Below are 20,602 nucleotides of genomic sequence, written 5' to 3'. Positions count from 1 at the left end.
GTCATCGTAGGTGCATGTCCACTGTGAGAGACATAATCTAAAAAAAAAATCCAGAAATCACAATGTATGATTTTTTTACTATTTATTTGTGTGATAAAGCTGCAAATAAGTATTTGAACACCTGAGAAAATCAATGTTAATATTTGGTACAGTAGCCTTTGTTTGCGTTTACAGAGGTCAAACGTTTCCTGTAGTTTTACACCAGGATGCACACACTGCAGAAGGGATTTTGGCCCACTCCTCCAAACAGATCTTCTTTAGATCAGTCAGGTTTCTGGGCTGTCGCTGAGAAACACGAAGTTTGAGCTGCCTCCAAAGATTCTCTATTGGGTTTAGGTCTGGGGACTGGCTAGGCCACGCCAGAACCTTGGCTTCTTCCATCGCCACTCCTTGGTTATCCTGGCTGTGTGCTTTGGGTCATTGTCATGTTGGAAGACCCAGCCTCGACCCATCTTCAGTGCTCTAACTGAGGGAAGGAGGTTGTTCCCCAAAATCTTGCAATACATGGCCCCGGTCATCCTCTCCTTAATACAGTGCAGTCACCCTTTCCCATGTGCAGAAAAACACCCCCGTAGATCATTCCAGTCTTGTAGAGGTGTACAATTTTGTCTCTAGTGACTTTGGACAGCTCTTTGGTCTTTGCCCTGTTAGTAGTTGGATTCTTACTGATTGTATGGGGTGGACAGGTGTCTTTATGCAGCTAACAACCTCAAACAGGTGCCTTTAATTTAGGACAATAAATGGAGTTGAGGTGGACATTTTGAAGGCAGACTAACAAGTCTTTGAGGGTCAGAATTGTAGCTGATAGACAGGTGTTCAAATACTTATTTGCAGCTGTATCATAGAAATAAATAGTTAAAAAATCATACATTTTGATTTCTGGATTTTTTTTAAAGATTATGACTCTCACAGTGGACATGCACCTACGATGACAGTTGCAGACCTCTCCATGATTTCTTAGTGGGAGAACTAGCAGGGTGTTCAAATACTTATTTTCCTCATTGTATTTACGGGGAATGTATATCTAATGTTTTAGCCTGGCTGATGAAAGCGGGGGAAATAGTAACCTATTTGGACATGCAGTATGCTTATAAGTATATGTGACTTAATACTTGACACTACAATTTTGAACCAGAACCATCTGAAATATAAATTGAAGTCATTTATATCTTACTCATTACCTGAAATTGGATGTTGGACAATGCAGTCTATACAATTTCATGTCGCACACTTTAGCTTCACTAATTATTCACAATACAACTCAGTATTATTCCTTAGCAGAAATTCATCAGCATGTGTAATAGTATGTGTGTCCTAGGGGCGGCTGTGGCTCAAGTGGTAAGAGCGGTTGCTTACCGGTTGGTGGTTCGATCCCTGTTTGGTGTGTATGGGCAATGCATGTATGATGTATGAATGTAAACGTGTTTGATGTTTATCTGATGAGCAGGCCGCACCTTGTGTGGTAACCTCGGCCACCGGTGTATAAATGTGTGTGAATGGTGAATTTACAATGTTAAAGCGATTTGAGCGCTAAATTAATACATTACATTTGCCATATGAGTGCACAGAAAGCCTGATATAAGCACACTCAGACATTACATTACAAGCAGTGTCAATTCTTTGCAACTATTCTCTCTGATATTTCTGGTGTCTACTGTGTTCTTCCCTTTCTGTCCCCTTTCTCTCTTGTTTATCATTTGAGTATGATTGCAAAGCACTGAGTAAGTGACCTCTCATTTCTGTTGTTGAAGTTCAGTTGTTGGGCTTCTCCCTCCTCTCTAGTGATAGTCAAATGAAGCTTTGTGAACCAGTGTATTTTCTTTTTTGAGCGCACATTGGCGCTCTTTATTTTAAGAGAACGGTCTAAGGTATTGCAACTCAGTGTATTCTCTACCAATTGTTGAACAGAGAGCGCCATCTAGTGGGCTCAGAAGATAAGACACTAGTTCATGAAGCTTCATTCGGCCATCACTACTCCTCTCTAGTCTGTCTGACTGACTGATAGGTACAGTATCTGTCTGGTCCATGGTTGAGGGAGTAGAGAGAGCTGGGAGAAGCTGAGATAAGGCTGAAGCTGAACTGTGTTGGTGGAAGGAGAAGTTTAAAATATATTATTTTGGAGTATTGCAATATAATGACATGGAGAGATATTTATACTGAGGTTATGTCGATTTTCTGGTTGCATTTAGTTCATTGTTGGTAATATTGAAAATGATTGAGTAGGACAGCTTTATGGCAATATTGGATTTACAGGATTTTCATATCAATGTAATGAAATGGTTTCACTTATCAGATACCTAATTTAGCAGATTAACCATTGGTCATTGTTGTTGTTTTGCTTTAAGATTCTTTATTTTTTGGGCCATTTAAAGGCTTTTATTGTCAGGACAGCTGAAGAAATGAAAGGGGAGAGAGAGGGGGGAATGACATGCAGCATAGGGCAGCAGGTCAAAGTCCAACCCGGGCCTAGTGCAACAAGGACTAAAGCTTTATTTATGGACGCCTACTCTACCAACTGAGGTGGCCCGTCATTTGAATAATGTACTTTGTGAAATACCTTGAAATGTATCAGTCCATGGCATTTAGCCCTGACATCATCCAGGATTACAATTTCCAGGTCCCTTTCCCAGGCTTCACGTATTTTAGTGTGTTTGAGGATCAATATTATGTAATATGTTATGCGTCTTAGAGATCAGACCCCTTTTCCATGGATTCAGATTTATAGATCATATGCTGAGTCGTTATTTGGTGGCTTAGGGTAAGTAGAGGAAAAACTGCGGGTTTAGAAATATCTGAAAAAGTGTGAAGACCCTTGGAATATCATGATCTCTAACTATGGGAACTAGGGCTTCAAAGGGCAGAAAAGAGTTCTCATCAAATAGATCAGCGAAGAAAACCAGTCTGTGCCAACCAGCGAAATTCTGATCTATCTGTGAAGGCGTGAAAAGATGGTTAAGGGATAGCAGAGACAATCTGTTCATCTGATCAAGGTTAAAATGTTTGCACAATTTTACTCAGATCAACAAGGGGTCTGTTAGTAGAGAAATGGGGGATGTTGATGTGTGTGATGAGAGTTCCGTCATTGCCCAGGCCGGTCCGTTTTTTTCAGAGAATGCCATCCCCCAGTATGCCACTTTAGAAATGTTTGGTTGAAATGTTTGTAATAATTGAGAAAGTTTGGGAGACCCAGCTCCCCTTCAGATTTAGCTCGTTGCAGATAGATCGTCTTCATTCGAGGTGTGGAATGATTCCTATCTATAGCTATCCAATTTGATGAAGAAATGTTTTGGGAGCCAGACAAACAAACACGGGAATCTAGGTAGTACTGTCATCTTGAGCGAAATGGGAACACCAGACCATCTCTCCAGATCATTTTGTGTGTGTTCTAGTAAATTATCAAAGTTGGCCATTTAAAGTAGTGTTTTAAATGAGCTGGTTACATTTAAAACATTAGGTTCTATGTTCATCAAGGTTTGATATTCAGTTTTAAAAGGAAATGTATCAAAATCTAGTACAGTGTATAGTGTTCTGATAATATCATTTATAAGGAAGAGTAGATTTTTTGTTTAGTCTATAGCCAGAGGAACTCCTGTAGCTTGGGTTGGCGGCAAAAGGTTCTATTGCTAAGTCAAATAGGAATGGTGACAAACATCAGCCATGACACGTACTATATCAAAGTCTAATCCAGTTGCTGGATGTTGCTCCAAATCCAAACTTTTCTCTATCCAATTAAAAGCCTTCTCACCGTTGAGTCACAGAATTAACTCAGGCTTCCGTGTTGGATAGGTGGAATACATTACATTGAAGAGCCGTCTCAGATTGACAAATGGATGCCGACCTGCAATAAAGCTGGTCTAAAGTTTTGATGTATAAGTGATGGAATCACATCATTCAGTCGGTTTTCCAGAGATTTTGTCAGAATTTTGTAATCACAGCAGAGGACACTGATGGGTCTATAGACGAGCAGTTTGGGTTCTTATCTGTCTTTAATATTAATGATATAGTTGCTTGGGTTAGGGTTGGTGGTAAACAGCCAGAATCCAGCATTTTGTCATACATGGAGACTATTTGACAGTATGGACACTAATCTGGAAGAGCATATTTTATAGTACTTGACTGGAAATCCATCAGGTCCTGAGGTACACCCACTATGCACGGAGTTAACTGCGGATTGGATCTGGCTGATGGTGAGAGGTCTATCAAGGGAGAGTCGGATATCTGGTCTAAGAGTTGGGGCATCAAGAGAGTCCAAAAATTATTGCATTTAAGTTGCATTCGTATCCGCATTTGACAGATATAGATTTGAGTAACACTTTTTGAATGGGCTGTTTATAAGTTTTGGGTAACCTGTGGTTACACCCGGACCTTGGTTATTATCCAATTTTCTTACTGCCTGATGAGTTGAAAGGTTATTAAATTCCATTTGTAATAAGATACCCTCTTTCTGTTAAAGACATCTCAATGTCCAAAAGGAGTTTATTGCGTTCTTTATTCTAACGTGCCATGTATGAAATTCCCTGACGTCTAATGTAGGCTTTATAGGAGTCCCGAAAAGTGTGACGTGACATGTCCGGACAGTCATTTATTTCAAGAAAAAGGTCTTTTATTCATTTATGCATGTGATATTTCGTGTTACCATTGGTGTTCACGAAAGTCTACAGGCAGTCTACTTGGGAGCATTAGGCTCCATCACACGCATGGTCAAAAGGTTGCGGAAAACTGGGCACATTTTTACGCATGGAAATTCTTTATAAGAGGTGTAAGATGGGACTGTTACACTCAAATTAGGTAGACAACATTTTATCAATCGGCTTTTTCGATTAAAGGTGTAGAAAACTCACTTGTAGGAACCTAATTCTAATTCACATTAGAGATTGTGCAAGTCTCAGCAGTTTAAAAAAATTCTTAAAGACTGTGATCATTGATCTTTTAATAACATTGAATGTACAGAATATTTTGTATAATTGTTTATACATTATGTAATGTTCATTATATGTTGTTTGCTGTTACGTTTTTTGTTTTGATTGTATCGTTTATATTGTTCTTTACAGTTTTTTACAATTGCTATGACAATTCTTTCAATACTTTTAAATGGGTGATAGAATGCAAAACCAATTTTACCTTGTCATAATTGAATAACAACAGTTTGGTGGGTAAATAGGACATACACACAACTTCAAAATCCCATTGACACCTCTTTCTTCTTCAAATGTAATAATTTGAAACTGCCTCTGAAAACGGGCAGATCTCAACAACGCTCACAGTTGATGTCAACTGTGTGAAGCCTCCTTATTTGGCTTTGGTCTAAATCTTTGTCACGCCCGAAATTTACATAGGCTACACCACTGCTCTGAGATCTCAGAAATTCTATACATTGTTCTTCTGTTATTTCATTACTAAATTCACTTCTGATACTTTTTATGCGAGAAACAACTATGTAGAGGTCAAAGATGTGTAAAGCTGTTTTACGAAAACTAATTTGTTAATTGCAAAATTACAAATTTTGTCCAACTCTGTAGCGGAGTATACTGTACTTTTTACTCAACTCTAAACTTGTTTTGCATTGAATAATTTTTTCTTTTAATACTTAAAGTACATTTTCCTGATGATGCTAACATAATTTGACTTAAGACAAGACTCTTACATTAACAGTAAAAGTATTTTTTACAGTGCGATATTACTTAAGTAAATGTTCTGTATACTTCTTCCACCACTGCTTAACACTAGGCTGTGCTGTACATGGGTCTTTTTGCTACAACACACACACATATTTTGTTTCTTGCTAACTGTACTTTGTAAAGTTGATGAATTGGTTGTTAAGGGCATATCAAACTACACAAATTATCCTCCAGTCAAATTTTAGTGGATGGCAAATGGCTTTGCTTTATGTCTGAATTACCTTCAATCTTCAGGTTTTTTGTGGATTTAGAGTTTTAGAGTAGCTGGCTGATGACAGAACCAGAATAGCGGTATCCCCTTTTACAAATGTAGAATATTTCCTTCAAAAGGATTGTTTTATGTTTGTTAAAATTATGCCATCTACCACACAAACCTTTTTGGGTTGCTTTTTTACAGAAAATTATTATTATTATGATTTATTGTTTTAGTAGATATCTGTCTTTGTTATCATGAGTAGTTGCGCATGAGGATATTAATAACCAACAGAAAAGTTAGACCGTTAAAGGAAGTACATAGCAGCTGTCAGAAGAGTTAAGACATATGGACAAGAACGTCCTTACTCTGGATGCTAGTACCGCATGCTGCCCATTTTGTAATAATCAGAGCCACATGAAATCTGAAGCTGCAGAATTTTCTGCACATTTTACACAAATTAAAAAAACTACATACGATTGAGAATGTTGGCACATCTCCACACTAAGCAAAAAAGCAGTCTGCTAAATTCCACGGATTTTCATTTTAGATCAATTAATTTAAATTGTATTTAAATAGCACAGTTATCTCGCAGGTCTAGACCGTACTCTGTGATGTTATTTACAGAAACCCAACAATTCCCACCAAGAGCAAGCACTAGGTGACAGAGGCAAGGAAAAACTTCCTTTAAGAGGCAGAAACCATGGCTCAGGGTGGGCGGTCATCTGCCTTGACCAGTTGGGGGTGGGGGGGAGGGAGAGAGAGAGAGAGAGAGAGAGAGAATTGTAGCAGAGGGTGTCAAGCAGGGACATGGAGGCAGCAGACTCACAACCACAGATCCAGACCCAGAAACACCTGCAGGAAGTGATAGGAGGAGAGAGGGGAGGGGCGAAAGAGCACAAGACTACGGGAAAGGGAAGAATTTGAGTTAGTACCACACATTAATGGCATTAAGGTTGCATACAGATAGAGAGGAGGGGGGGTGATCGGTGAGTCTAGGCCTATAGCAGCACAACAAAGGGATGGGTTAGGACTAACCTGAGCAAGCTCTAACTATAAGCTTTATTGAAGATAAAGTAAAGTCTTAAGCCTACTCTTAAATGTGGAGATGTTGTCTGCCTCCTGAACCCAAACTGGAACCCGGTTCCACAGGAGAGGAGCCTGATAGCTGAACGCTCTGTCTCCCATTCTACTTTTAGAGACTCTAGGAACCATAAGTAACCCTGCATTCTGGGAGTGCAGTGGGTAGTAAGGTACTATGAGCTCTTTAAGATAAGATGGAGCCTGACCATGAAGAGCTTTGTAGGTGAGGAGAAGGATTTGCATTCAGAGAACTGCATTGGCTTCCTATGGACTCTTTCAAGCAGCCTGATAAAGAATTGCAGTAATCCAGCCTAGAATTAACAAATGCATGGACTAATTTTTCTGCATCATTTTTAGACAGGATATTCCTAATTTTTTGCAGTATTACAATGAGTGAAAAAATGTAGTCCTTGAAATTTGCTTAATGTGAGAATTAAACGACATGTCCTGATCAAAGATAACTCCAAGATTCCTCACAGTGGTGCCGGAGGCCAGGGGGATGCCATCCAGAGTAACTATCTCTTTGGATATTGCGTCACAGAGGTGCTTGGGCCCCAGAACATAACTTCAGTTTTATGAGTTTAACATTAGAAAATTACAGGTCATCCAGATTTTAACATCCTGAAGGCACATTTGAAGTTTAGCTAACTGAGTAGTTTCATCCAGCTTGATCGATAGATATAACTGAGTATCATCTGCATGACAATGAAAGTTTATGGAGTGTTTCCTGATAATATTACTTAAAGGAAGCATATATAAAGTGAAAGGGATTGGACCAAGCATAGATCCTTGTGGGACTCCATGACTAACTTTGGAGTGCATGGAGGATTCATCGTTAATATTCAAACTGAGATCAATCTGATAAATAAGACTTAAACCAGATGAGAGCAGTTCCTTTGCCAATTAAATGTTCCAGTCTCTCTAATTGGATCTGATGATCAATGGTATCAAATGCAGCACTAAGATCTAGTAACACAAGTACAGAGAGAAGTCCTTTGTCTGATGCAATTAGGAGGTCATTTGTAATTTTCACAAGTGCTGTCTCTCTGCTATGATGAACTCTAAATCCTGACTGAAAATCCTCAAATAAGCTGTTGCTATGCAGAAAGTCACACAGCTGTTTGGCGACTGCTTTCTCAAGAATCTTAGAGAGAAATGGAAGGTTTGATATAGGTCTATAGTTGGCTGAAACATCTGGATCAAGGTTGGGCTTTTTCAGAGGAGGCTACTTTAAAGTACTGTGGTACATAGCCTGTTAATAAAGATAGATTGGTTATGTCTAGTAGAAAAGTGTTGACCAAGGGTAAAACTTCTTTAACTAGCTTAGTCGGGATGGGGTCTAAAAGGCAGGTTGATGGTTTAGATGAAGAAATAATTGAATTAAATTGATAAAGATTAGAAGCAACGCAGTGAAGCAAAGCAGTCTAAACACATATCTGGTTTAACAGTTGTTTCTAAGGTTCCTGAGTTTAGAGATAAGTCAATGCCAGTTAAAGGCAGGTCTTGGTGAATTGTTTCTAATAGTTATAATTTTATCATTGAAGGATCTCATAAAGTTGTTACTACTAAGAGCTATGGGAATACTTGGCTCAATTGAGTTGTGACCTTCTGTCAGCCTGGCTACAGTGCTGAAGGGAAACCTGGTGTTGTTCCCATTACCACTAAATTATTTTTTTTAAATCAACAAATTCTGTGCATGCTGAAATTATACATAGATAATACCAGACGCAAAAAGGTCACATACATTTTATTTAAAGAAAAACTGGGCTTTCTGAATATGTATCCTGTCCCATGAGTTTATAGTTATATGGCCATAAGACAAAAAAATATATAAAAAAAAATATATCACACAAAACAATAATGAACAAAACTTTTGAGATTTGTTTTTCAAGGCCTTGGCAGTCTCTTATTATTAAACCCATCTACAGCACTGTGTCAGTCATCTGTCACTACGCCATAACGAGAGTGTAGTGATTTAAGACCACATGGTGGCGGTAATGCACCTCAACACCATGGCCTTTACCCGCAGTGAGGTTATAATAAACCTTTTGGTTATTATTAGGGCCTCAGCGCCGACAGCGGTGAAGGCCCTTTTGAAGCTGAAGGAATTCTTCTTTTCCTTTGGCAAATTTTGGTTTTCTTTTAAGAAAGCTGCGCTGTTTCGGGATTCAAAAAAGCTCAGGAAACTTGTGGACTTGTGTTGATGCTACGGCACTTTTTGATCAATAACAGATGCTACTGAAAAGCTATTTGATTAAGAAAACAGCAACGCTATTGAGAAGAGGTTGAACTAGTAATGCTACTGCCTGCAATACAAGTCGGATATAGTGCCAAGATGCCGCCGGCAAAGGTTGTTAATGTAGGCTATTTTTTAGGTTGTCAAAACTCAATGTACTCGATGTACATCCGTTGAGCCAGACACGTCTCCATGACTAAAAACTTCTTTTAGTCAAGTCCCTGTTCCTTTTTGTCCAAAACATTAGCTGTGCCATGCCTCAAAACAGTTCCTGTCTGCAATGACACAGAGGGCCACATCACACTCCTTACACTTCCAGGGGGTACACTGGTTGGCTTTCCTGGTCTGTCTACAGTTAATGCAGGACTTGCGTCCATAAGAGGCCCTCCTGCTTACATCAAGTACTTTAGTGATTGCCACAGGTACGTGGCTACTGTGTGTCTGGGCACAAGGGGTCTTAACTGTGACACCACACAACTGGGCTGTAAGCTCCTCCAGGAAGTCCTTGTGGCTCATGGGTTCCTCCTGCTTCTCTCTGCAAAGGTCTTTGTGGAGGAGGTAGCTGTTTGTGGCCGCAATGTCCAGGAAGTGGAAGAACAAGGTCTGGTACCAGCGCATGCTTTTGTGATGTCCAGTGTAATGCTGTATCAGCTGGTCAGACAAATCAACACCGCCCCTGTACTTGTTATATTCCATAATAGGTGTTGGGCATGGAATGCATTTGGTGGTCCAGTTGTAACCCTTTGTTTTGACCCTCCTCTTCATAGTGTTTCCAGAGAATGCCGGGTGGATTGTAGAGCAGATAGAGACCTCTCGTGTGTCCATCCACTTCACAAAAACCAGTGGGCCTTGACGGATCCACCTGATGGAGCCTCTAGGAGCATTTTTCTTCAGCGCATTTGAGTCTGTGTGGGGATAAGCTTTTCTGTTGTCTCTGTACGTACCACATGCTCCGACATTCAGGCTAAACAGATCTTTGAACAGTTTTGGACTGGTGTAGAAATTATCCACATATAGATGAAAGCCACTGCCCAGATATTTCTTGTTTATCAAGGACATCACAGAGTCATATGCAAGTCCAACACCTGAGACAAATTGTGACTTTCCAGTGTACACAGTAAAGTCCACAGTGTAGCCATTGCTGCTGTCAGCCAAAACAAAGAGTTTGAAACCATACGCGATTGGCTTTGCTTTCATTGGTCGCGTCATTCCAGTATGGGCCTTTGCCGCCACCATCCTCTCGTTAATCGCAAGGTTCTGCCTAGGGTGGTAAAATGCTAAGCAAGCATTTTTGATGGTGTCCAGGAGGGGCTTCAGTCGAAACAGGCGGTCATGATGTGGTGTCCCTTTCTTTCTGTCATTCTCACCATCTTTGTCAGGATCACTCATGTGGATGTTCCAAGATATCACTTGGTACCTGTCACGTGTCATGACATTGGCTGGAAATGGGACACTAAAAATTGTGTTTTTTTTCCAGTAATCACTAATCTTACTCAGTTTTACCAATGCTACAAAGAAAGTCAGTCCCACATACTTGAAAAACTCCTCCGTCGTGATGTTTGTCCATGTATATTTCTTTCCTTTTGCAATTTTTTTAGCAGCTTGTTTATTTGTGTGATTACAAATGGTTAGAGCGGCTTTATTGCTGAAAAACAGTTTGAAAAGGTCCAATGGTGTGTATGTTTTGTCCGGGTTCAGTTTATGTCCGGGGGGTCTTGCTGGGACAAACCTTTTTGTCTCTGGACATGCATCAGGATCTTCCTCAGTGGTCCAGGAAGTGGCTGAGTATACCGGCGGTGGCTTCCGAGGAGATCTGGATCTGGTTTTGGTCCGACCACTTGATAAACGTTGTGCACGCTTGGACCTGGATCCCTGTGCCCGGCTGTGTGGCGGAGAAGGAGATCGTGCTCTAGTCTGTCCACGTTTTCTCCCATGCTGGGGTGGCTGCTCTCCTTTTGTAGAAGCATAGGGGCTGGCATCTTGTCCAGCAGGTGAGGTGCTGGGATCTTCAGCAGGGGAGCTGTCATGTTGTAATACAGGAGAGGTTCTAGGCTCCTCATCATCTTGTTGGTAATCATCACTGTCGAACAAATACAAATCATTAGAAAGACTGAAGGTTTAAATATCAGATATGAGTGTCTTTGTGATTCACTTGTCACATGGGTCCTGAGGACACCGGCTGAGATTGCTCGTTACCCCCTACAGGGAAGGTAACCTCTATGAGTAGCTGTGGTTTTAATTAGAAATAATGACAGACTCGCTCTACATTATCCCTTACTTAGTTCACGTCTGTTACGGTTAGCCAGTCGAGCGTGTTATCTGAACGACAAAAGTTCGTTAACCAGGTGAAGAGTAGGTAACGTTGTCAGGAGCGGTAACAAACAACATGCTAAGCTGCTGACAGAATCGGTGTGTTTTTAGCTGGACCAGAGAACATTCGTTTAAAACAGTTGGAGGATGCCTTTTGTCCTAATTGGTCTCTGTGAATTTTGCTGCAATGGACGCAATCTAACGTTTCATGTAGAATGACCACTGCATCGGACTCAGTATAATAAAATGGTCCTTTGTTTAAATGAGGTGTGACCTCCGCTGAAGCCAACCTGGGTTCTAAAAAAAAGGTCTCACTCACAGTGACCAAAGTACAGACAAAGTTATACAAAAGGCAGACAGGCTTAATTAATTTAAGAGACAGTAAAAGTTTGTTGATCAGAGAAAATAATAGGAACTTTATGAGTAAAGAAGTTATTAGGATAAATAAGAATAAACTGTAATTTTCTTCTACACCTGAAGGAAATGACGGAATTAACGGGCAAACCAACTTTAAAAGTGACATTTTAGTTGTTGCAAGCAGCGATGTAAAGGCTTTTGCACCTTCCCATGTGTTGGGGCAAGTTGCATTACTAATAAATAGTGAATTTTTACAAACAAGTTAAAACGAAAGCTTTTGGTTCGTAGTAACTGTTTTAGTTTGCCACGTATATAGAAATTGACACATTTTTGTAAATTTAGCTGCTGATGGAAGTAAACCAACCCCTCTCTCTCTACCAGTGGAACCTGCACATTGCTTGTTATTATTCATGCTGTCATCTGCCCATGACAATGATGTTTGTATTGGCCTTTCTTTCTAAACTTCACTCAGATTAGCTTTCTGAAAAGGGGCCCGTTAAACAGTATAGTTTAATAGCCCTGCTGTAGCTGAAAGCTTTTTGACTTAGAAAATAGTAACACTATTGAGAAGTAGTTAAATTAGTGACCTTACTGCCCAACACTGCCTGCAATACAATCAATATCAATCAATTAATATTAATTTATATAGCACCTTACAGCAAACAACAGTTTGTCCAAAGTGCTTTACATCAAACCAAGAATAAACAAAACAACATTCAATAAACCTGCAGCATGGAAAACAGAAAAACAGATAAAGTTGCCTATAATCATCAGAAGAAGAGTTGTTGCACCACTACTGCGTATTAAAAGCCATCCTAAATATAAAAGTTTTAAGTTTTGATTTAAAATTAATAAGATCCATTATAGTGCAAATCTCTGGTGGGAGCTTGTTCCAGAGTTTAGGGCCAGAAACAGTGAAGGCCCGGTTGTCCCACTGCTTGTACCTCAACCTCGGGACTTCTAAAGTCCGTAGATTGGAAGACCGCATCAGACGATTTTGCCCACCCAAAGTTAAAAGCTCACACACATATTCCGGTGCAAGGCCTTTTAAGGCTTTGAAGACAAAAAATGATCTATAAAATCAATTCTAAAACGCACCGGAAGCCAGTGTAGTGTAAAAAGAGCGGGAGTGATGTGTGCACTCCGAGAAGTGTTTGTCAGAAAGCGAGCAGCCGCATTTTGCACAAGCTGCAGACGTGAGATGGATTTTTGATTTAGACCAACATAAAGAGCGTTGCAATAATCTAGCCGTAAACTAATAAAAGGCATGAATAGCCCTTTCCAGATCGGGCCTGTTAAGAAAAGGCTTAACTTTAGCCAGGAGACAAAGTTGGAGAAAGCTTGTTTTGACAACATTGTTTATCTGTTTGTCAAATTTCAAGCTACAATCAAAAGTCACTCCCAGATTTTTTACAGTCTGCTTGGTGCATGAAGTCAAATCTCCCAGACTTAAAGACGGATTGTTCGACATGAATTTTGACATGAATACAAGTTAGATTCAGCATTGTGACGGCGATACAGGTTTCTAACGTAGCTTCATTTTTAATTTGCCAGTAGGTGTCCGTGACAACGGTTCAACCAGTTAGCATGACAAACTGATTTAGCCCCGAGTGAAACTCGAAATCGACCCACCTCTATTACACATATTACTTTAGTTTGTTTTGAACCTAAATATGTTAAATTGTGCTATATGCTAATTGAGTCTGTCTTTGGAAACCTTTAACGTTAGGCAACCTTGGGGTTATGGTTATGTTGGAAATGATGTTTGCCATGTAGCTTGCCTAACTGAAGCGGCAGCTTGTGGCGGGTCATTCCCATCAGTCTATATGCTCGATGTTCCATTTCCGAGATGCTATTACACACGATCAACCGATGTTAGCATTCCATTGACTGCCATTCATTTTGGCGCCACTTTGACAGTAAATCATTTTACATTTGGAGCATTTAAGGACTATTAGTCCATTGTTTATTTCTAAAGAAACACAACAATGTATAAAAGGCTCCATTACCTTATACCTAGCGTTATGGCTCCGTAGCAGACGTTTTTTGTAAAAATAGGCTAACAATTGTGTCATAACCATGCAACTTACTGTCCCACATTAGAGGAATTACCAAACAATACAGCATGACCTCGCAGGCAGTTTCGACTTCCATCAGCTGTTTAGGTTTAGTTACTTATGTTAACTAGCATGTTAGTTGGCAATAATTAGCCTGTGCCTATATTATCTCCTTACATATACCTACACTCTCCGTCTCTGCTGATTGGGAAAGATTGAGATTTGTCTTGGCACAGCTACCAGAAGACTTGCTACTTTCAGATACGTTGCTCACGTCATATCTATGTCGTCAAACTCAGTTGGAGGCTGCGCACTAACGCTTTTTTAATTTCGAATACTGAAAATAAATGTATGGCACTTACAAATCCTCAACTGGATCCCATCCCTCTAGATAAGCCATCTCTTCATCTGTGAGAAAACTCTCTGCTCCGGATTCTTCATCGTCTTCACTTTCCAGCTCCGGTCCTTCTGCTTTTTCTTCTTCTTCTTCTGTGCTGTATCGGACGACTGATGCCATTTTATAAAGCAAAGACGGAATAAAAGTGTCTCGAAAGCAGTCAGTAACGTTAGATGTTAGCCATGGAGGTATTAAGAAAAAAGTTCGCGCTCCGAAGTCAAAAACGTGTTTCTTCTTCTTCTTCTTCTTCTTCTTCTTCTTCTTCTTCTTCGTGATTTATTGGTAGTTGGCACACAACAATTTGGCGCATTACTGCCACCAACTGGGGCCTTTTGCACGAAACTAGGAAAAGGGATTAAGCCGTGATATTCAATCCTGGATGAATTTAGCTCAATGTTTTTTCAATTTATTCTTCTCCAAATTTTGTCAGGTTGTTCCTTGTGACCTAGTTAACACACAAAATAAGACCCATGATGACAGGACAGACACTTTGCATGTTAGGGGATGGGATACACAAAATATCAGGTGAAAAACAGCCTGATATTTTGGGTATCCCCTATGTAACTTTTGCTAGACAACAGCAGACTCCTCAAAATTTTGTCAGGTTGTTCCTTGTGACCTGGTTAGCACACAACATAAGACCCATGATGACAGGACAGACACTTTGCATGTTAGGGGTTTGGATACACAAAATATCAGATGAAAAACAGCCTGATATTTTGGGTACCCCCAAAGTAACTTTTGCTAGACAACAGCAGACCTCTCCAAATTTGTCAGGTTGTTTATTGTGACCTGGTTAACACACAAAATAAGACCCATGATGACAGGACAGACACACAAAATATCAGGTAAACAACGGTCTGATATTTTGAGTACCTCCTATGGTAGACAGGTGAAAAATGTGTTTAATTGAAAAGCCATATTAAACTAAATTAAATAAAAACAGAAATCACATTAGAGGACAGGGAGGATACGATACAAACAATTCACACGTCGCCTTAATGTAACAGACAAATACACGTATTTAGGTAGTTAACTGAGACCCATGTTACTATGGAAAACCCTGCCGAGTCTTCCAAGTTGCTACAAGTATTTGTTCCATTTAAGAGGTAAATTCAAAGTGCAGCAGTTAAACAATTCGAAATGCAGCAGAATCCCGCTCTGTGTGCATGCGCGCTCCCGCGGCCAGGGGATACAGATCCTGGCGGGGATAAGTAGCCTACATTGGCACGACACCTGTCCCTGCCGGCAGACCTGCAAGTCGCGTCAGTGTCCACTCTCTCTGTAAAAGTAGAGATGAGCAGCGTGGTTTCTGTGGTCTCAGCTTCAGGTTACAGGACTCGCTCCAAAGATTAAGTGTGACAATGTTAATGTAGCGATATTCCCAGATGATAATAATGACAGACTACATTAATGTTTTTTTATTATAGCTTACATTGGTTTCATAACCTTCTCAATTAGTCTCACATCCCTGGATCAATAACGTGGCCTATATACAGTTCGTATGTAGTCGAGTGTACATTCATCACACCGGGAACACCACAATGGTTCTTAATCTTTTTTATTTTGGTGCGGTCACTTGTCAGAAGAATAAAAAAACATGAATATTGTTTTACAAATGCTCACAGCATGTATTGAAGTCACTTACTTATTTTTCTAGTTGTTGTCCCTTTCTGATTTTCTGTATGAAAATTAATTGTACAAAGAATTAGATATAGCTTATAGAGATTTGTGCATATGGTTGTAAAATATGTTCTCGCGTTGTGAATAAGAGTTTAAATTTTTTTCTCGTGGAACATTATTCCATCTGCTGACTTTTAAGGCAAAGGCTAAATAATAATACATTTTATTTGTATAGTGCTTTACATGGCAGGCTAGTCAAAGACACTTTAAAGTAAAGCCGGCACATTTATCACATAAAAAACAGAAACATGAAACTAACATATTTAAAGCAATTACAACACAGTGTAGCCTACAACTTTGTAAAAATATAGAGTGACTATAGGCTAAGTAGATATTTTTACACCCTCACACATTTAGGCGGTCTGCTATGTTGGGCTTTTTCTCTCCGTTTGATAAGAGCCGTAATTCCTTTTCTGCATATTATATTCTTCCCCTTCTCGTTACTTTCCATTACAAGTTGCTGCTCACTGGGTGAAACACATGGCGCATGCGTCTTCTCAATTCTGCATCAGCAAATCTGTGATCGAAATCGTGGTCTATTTGAGAAAGCCGTGAACGTGCACTTATCCCAGCTATCTACACCTGGCTAGACATAGCTTCACCTGTTCATCCTGGCTCGGCAAACGTGCAACCAATTAAGCCGCGATGAGCAGATCGCACTAAGTCAAGCTGCGATTTTTCCCTTATCCTGGATATATTCATTCTACTTTCGTGACAAAACACAACAAAGCAAAATATAAAAAAACTTGTATCTTCTCAATCAGGGGCCTGTTGCACGAAAGTAGAATGAATATACCAGCTGCAGCAGCTGATTTAACACATGAGACTCCAGGATCAATCTTAGCCTGACTGTTAGCCTGCTCTGGACCAGGATAGCCACAAAGAATAAATCTCCATGGTTACTTGGCTGGGTTTAATTCAATCTGGTTTCGTGCAACCAAATTAATTAAGCTTTGCTAAAGTCCTCCAGGATAACTTGAATATCCCGGCTTAATCCCTTATCCTGGTTTCGTGCAACAGGCCCCAGAAATAAAGGACCGGACCAAATAAGCTATTTGGATGTTTGCCTGCTCCTTCTCAAACTAATTAATAAATTATCATATATTCAATTTCAATTCAATTTTATTTATAGTATTATATATATAATTATAGTTAATTACTGATTGGTTGTGTTTTATTTATAAAATGTTTTGACTTGTAACATTGTTGATTGTTTGTGATAAATAAATAAATAAAATATAAATGAAATCCTATTAATTTGTCTAAGTAACTGAAATAAAACTTGATAACATTTCTTGAGTTATTTTGTTATATATCTTTTAAGTCACACTGTACTTTTCTCTTTTGAAATTTTGAATCATTTGCCTTCTCTCTTACTCATATTCCTGACAATAAAGTATAACTTTGATTTAATGGCGGATCCATTGTACCGGAGTGTGCAACATCCGGATTTTATTAGTCTTGCATTGCCAGACCTATATTTGCTTTATTTAAAAAAACATTTAGCCTACTTCATGTTATATAAAAAATGAAGAGAGAAAGATAGTAAAAAACAATAACTATATCTTACAATCTAATGCTATATCTTAAAAAAATAAAGAGAGCCTTGCAGCTTTCCCTGCCTTGTTTTAACTCATTCAATAAAATCTAATTTCCATAAACATCTTAGCTCATATATTGTATCACATAAGATGTTTCTTTTTTGAATTATTTTTTTATTGTCATAATGACATGCTCAACATTTTGAGGAACATTGCAATCATTACATTTGTCTTATATGCATCCAGTATGTAAAAATCCTAATCTTGAAAAAAGGAACTTTTTTTGCACTGGCTTTTGAAAGTAAGATAAAAGAAGAAAAAAACTTTATTTTTCCCACAAATTGCAGTTTATACACAGGTAAGTGTACAGGCATAGATAAATGTACAAAAATAGCAGTATTAACAGTATTATAAGCTAAATTACACATTCATTATTAAATTATTAAATGGCACTTTGAAAATTTCAAAAATGAAAAATGAGGCACTGTAATGATAATAATAGCACATGGGATGAAGGACATATTGCACAGAGTCAACAGTGTTTGTTGTACAGTCAGACGGGTGTTGGAAGTAAAGATCTGCGGTATCTCTCCTTCACACAGCGGGGGTGGAGCAGCCTGTCACTGAAACTGCTCTCCAGGGCTGACAGGGTGTAGTGCAGGGGGTGTGACCCATGGACCAGCATAGCTGTCAGTTTAGCCAGGACCCTGTCTCCCACCTCCCTCACTGAGTCAAGAGCAGGACAGAGCTTGATCACCCTGTCCAACTTGTTTCTGTCCCTCTCAGTGATGCTGCTGCTCCAGCAGACCGCAGCATGGACGATGGCTGACACCACCACAGAGTCATAGAAAGTCTTTAGGAGGGGCCCTGTCACTCCAAAGGACCTTAGTCTCTTCAGGAAGTACAGCCTGCTCAGACCCCACTTGTACAGAGCATCTGTGTTGTGGGTCCAGTCCAGTTTGTTGTTCAGGTGAACACCCAGGTACTCTCCCAGTGTCCACTCTCTCAAAATCCATTGCTTGGATGTTCACCGGAGGGGAGAGAGCAGACCGCCGTCTGTAAAAATCAACCACAATCTCCTTGGTCTTCCCTGCGTTGATCAGGAGGTGATTTCACTGACACCAGTCCACAAAGTTCTGTGTCAGTCCTCTGTACTCTGCGTCGTTGTCATCAGGGATGAGGCCAACAGTGGCAGAGTTGTCAGAAAAATTCTGCAGAACACAGCTTTTCATGTTGTGTCTGAAGTCTGCCGTGTAGAGGGTGAGACACATTGTCACGTCCCCTTACAAATTATGGCCCGTCCGTAAGATAGTTTAAGACCCACTGTGACAGCAGGTGGTCCACACCAGTCCTCTCCAGCTTGTTGGCTGGATAGCAGTAGTCAACTAATTAGTGGATTTCTGTATGAGACAAAAGTGTCTCCCCTTTATATCTGTGTCCAATTCCCTTACTGCCCTTCTTATTCATGATTGTACATTGATGAACTGAGTAATATTTATGGATATTTATATCTTTTCAAAGCCGTTGGTAATAATATGAGATGTTGTGAGCAACACTGGTACAATAGTATTTCCATCAGTTCACTAACCATTTTCTCATTTTCGAGTTTGCCTACCCGCCTCATACATTATTTTAAATGATTAACTGCTGTTTAAAATCATATATGTAGCACCTAGAGTCATAATTTTCTGCAGATGGACTTCAGACAAACAGCTGCTGACTATGACATGTAAGCTGCCTGTAATCTTGATCCCATGCTGTTGTTGTGTGTTCAGGATCTTGGCAACTGTGGGGGCGGATTTTGATCTAAGAACACTGAGGGCGGTGAGAGTATTGCGGCCGCTCAAACTGGTCTCTGGCATTCCAAGTAAGTTTACTTCACATTTTAACACATTTTTCTTTATCTATAGGCTACTTATGATACAGCACTATCAAAAAGATTTGAAGTCAGGACGCATTTAGCCTATCTTAGCGTAAAGACTGGAAACTGGCTAATTAACACTTTGTGTCTAATTTGTTTAATCCACCCACACTGAAAGGTTTGATAAATGGTTGTTGGGTAATTTAACTTCCCTTTAAACCAAATTATAATGACAATCATAGTTATATTTCCAAATAACAACGTAATGTGTTTATCAGCAAGCTTTAGAGGTGAACCTTTCAACTTTCAGCCAGCAGTCTCCCATGATTATTGTCTTTATGCTAAGCTAAGCTAACCAAGTCTTTCTGACTCAGTACCACACACAGACATGACATTGGCACTGGTCTTCTTATCTCACTTTCAGAGCATGTGGTTTCTACCTGTGCCTACATGTACCAGAATGCATTGCGTCTAAGAGAATGTTGAAACCAGGCACACAACAGACCATTTGACATGTCATAGCAGGAAAAGCTCAGCTTTTTCCAAACTGGAAAAAAAAACATACCTTAAAGCTTTTTGCACAGTGCAAACCATTTACACCTATCCAATGAACAGGTGGTCCTTTAAGCCAGAAACCACAGCAAAACCGTGCACACAATTTTGAGATTGAACGTTCACAATGATGGCTGCATAAAGAGAAACAGTCCTTCCTTATTACAGAAAAAAATATGTACTGTAGTGTATTTAGACAATAATTCAGTCTATACATAGGCCCATGATATGATTTACTAGTTACTTAGTTACATTCATGAAGACATTAATTCAACTAATCCACGTCCCTCAGCTTCCATGTCACTTCCTTGTACAACAAAACCAACTACCACCTCTCCCAAAAACAAAACTGCTAACATGACAGAATATCAGCAGAGGTTAAGTGAATTAGGCTTCAACAGCAATACAGAGAACCTTTTGTTAATTATGTGTAAAATGCCCTGTTAAAACATGACACTATAAATAAAAGTGAATTGAACCTTTGCAAATATTTGCATTTACGGACATGCAAATACTAGGATTTATAAATGGCATTACGGTTAAGAATTGAGTTCCTTGAACAATTTTTACCTTTGTGATCCATCAATACTTCAAGGGACCTTTGCTCGCTCGCTCTCTCTCTCTCTCTCTCTCTCTCTCTCTCTCTCTCTCTCT

At 39.6% G+C, this 20,602-nt stretch overlaps 2 protein-coding genes across 2 annotated transcripts in view; one reads left to right on the top strand and one right to left on the bottom strand.

Moving 5' to 3' along the window:
- Window positions 1-20,602, top strand: part of cacna1ba (calcium channel, voltage-dependent, N type, alpha 1B subunit, a) — a 168,458-nt gene that overhangs the window by 40,426 nt on the left and 107,430 nt on the right. The window contains exon 4 of the mRNA XM_034871800.1: window positions 19,311-19,402. Within this exon, the coding sequence (XP_034727691.1) occupies window positions 19,311-19,402 (92 nt within the window). The remainder of the gene's footprint in view (window positions 1-19,310; window positions 19,403-20,602) is intronic.
- On the bottom strand, window positions 9,395-14,546 carry LOC117944729 (piggyBac transposable element-derived protein 4-like). Its single transcript, XM_034871808.1, has 2 exons — window positions 14,277-14,546; window positions 9,395-11,270 (listed from the first exon to the last, which is right to left on the bottom strand). Exons 1-2 carry the CDS (start codon window positions 14,429-14,431, stop codon window positions 9,434-9,436), a joined length of 1,992 nt encoding a protein of 663 aa, XP_034727699.1. The 5' UTR covers window positions 14,432-14,546; the 3' UTR covers window positions 9,395-9,433.

This window comes from Etheostoma cragini, chromosome 5 (assembly GCF_013103735.1).
Source record: "Etheostoma cragini isolate CJK2018 chromosome 5, CSU_Ecrag_1.0, whole genome shotgun sequence".
NCBI lineage: Eukaryota > Metazoa > Chordata > Actinopteri > Perciformes > Percidae > Etheostoma > Etheostoma cragini.
This window is presented reverse-complemented; position numbering and strand designations above follow the sequence as displayed.

What these genes read in the sequence shown, in the direction of transcription:
- LOC117944729 (XM_034871808.1), bottom strand. Translation starts at nt 14,431, where the DNA reads ATGGCATCAGTCGTCCGATACAGCACAGAAGAAGAAGAAGAAAAAGCA. An exon ending in TGGGATCCAGTTGAGGATTT is followed by an intron (nt 11,271 to 14,276) that starts GTAAGTGCCATA and finishes TTTGTTCGACAG; the next exon opens with TGATGATTACCAACAAGATG.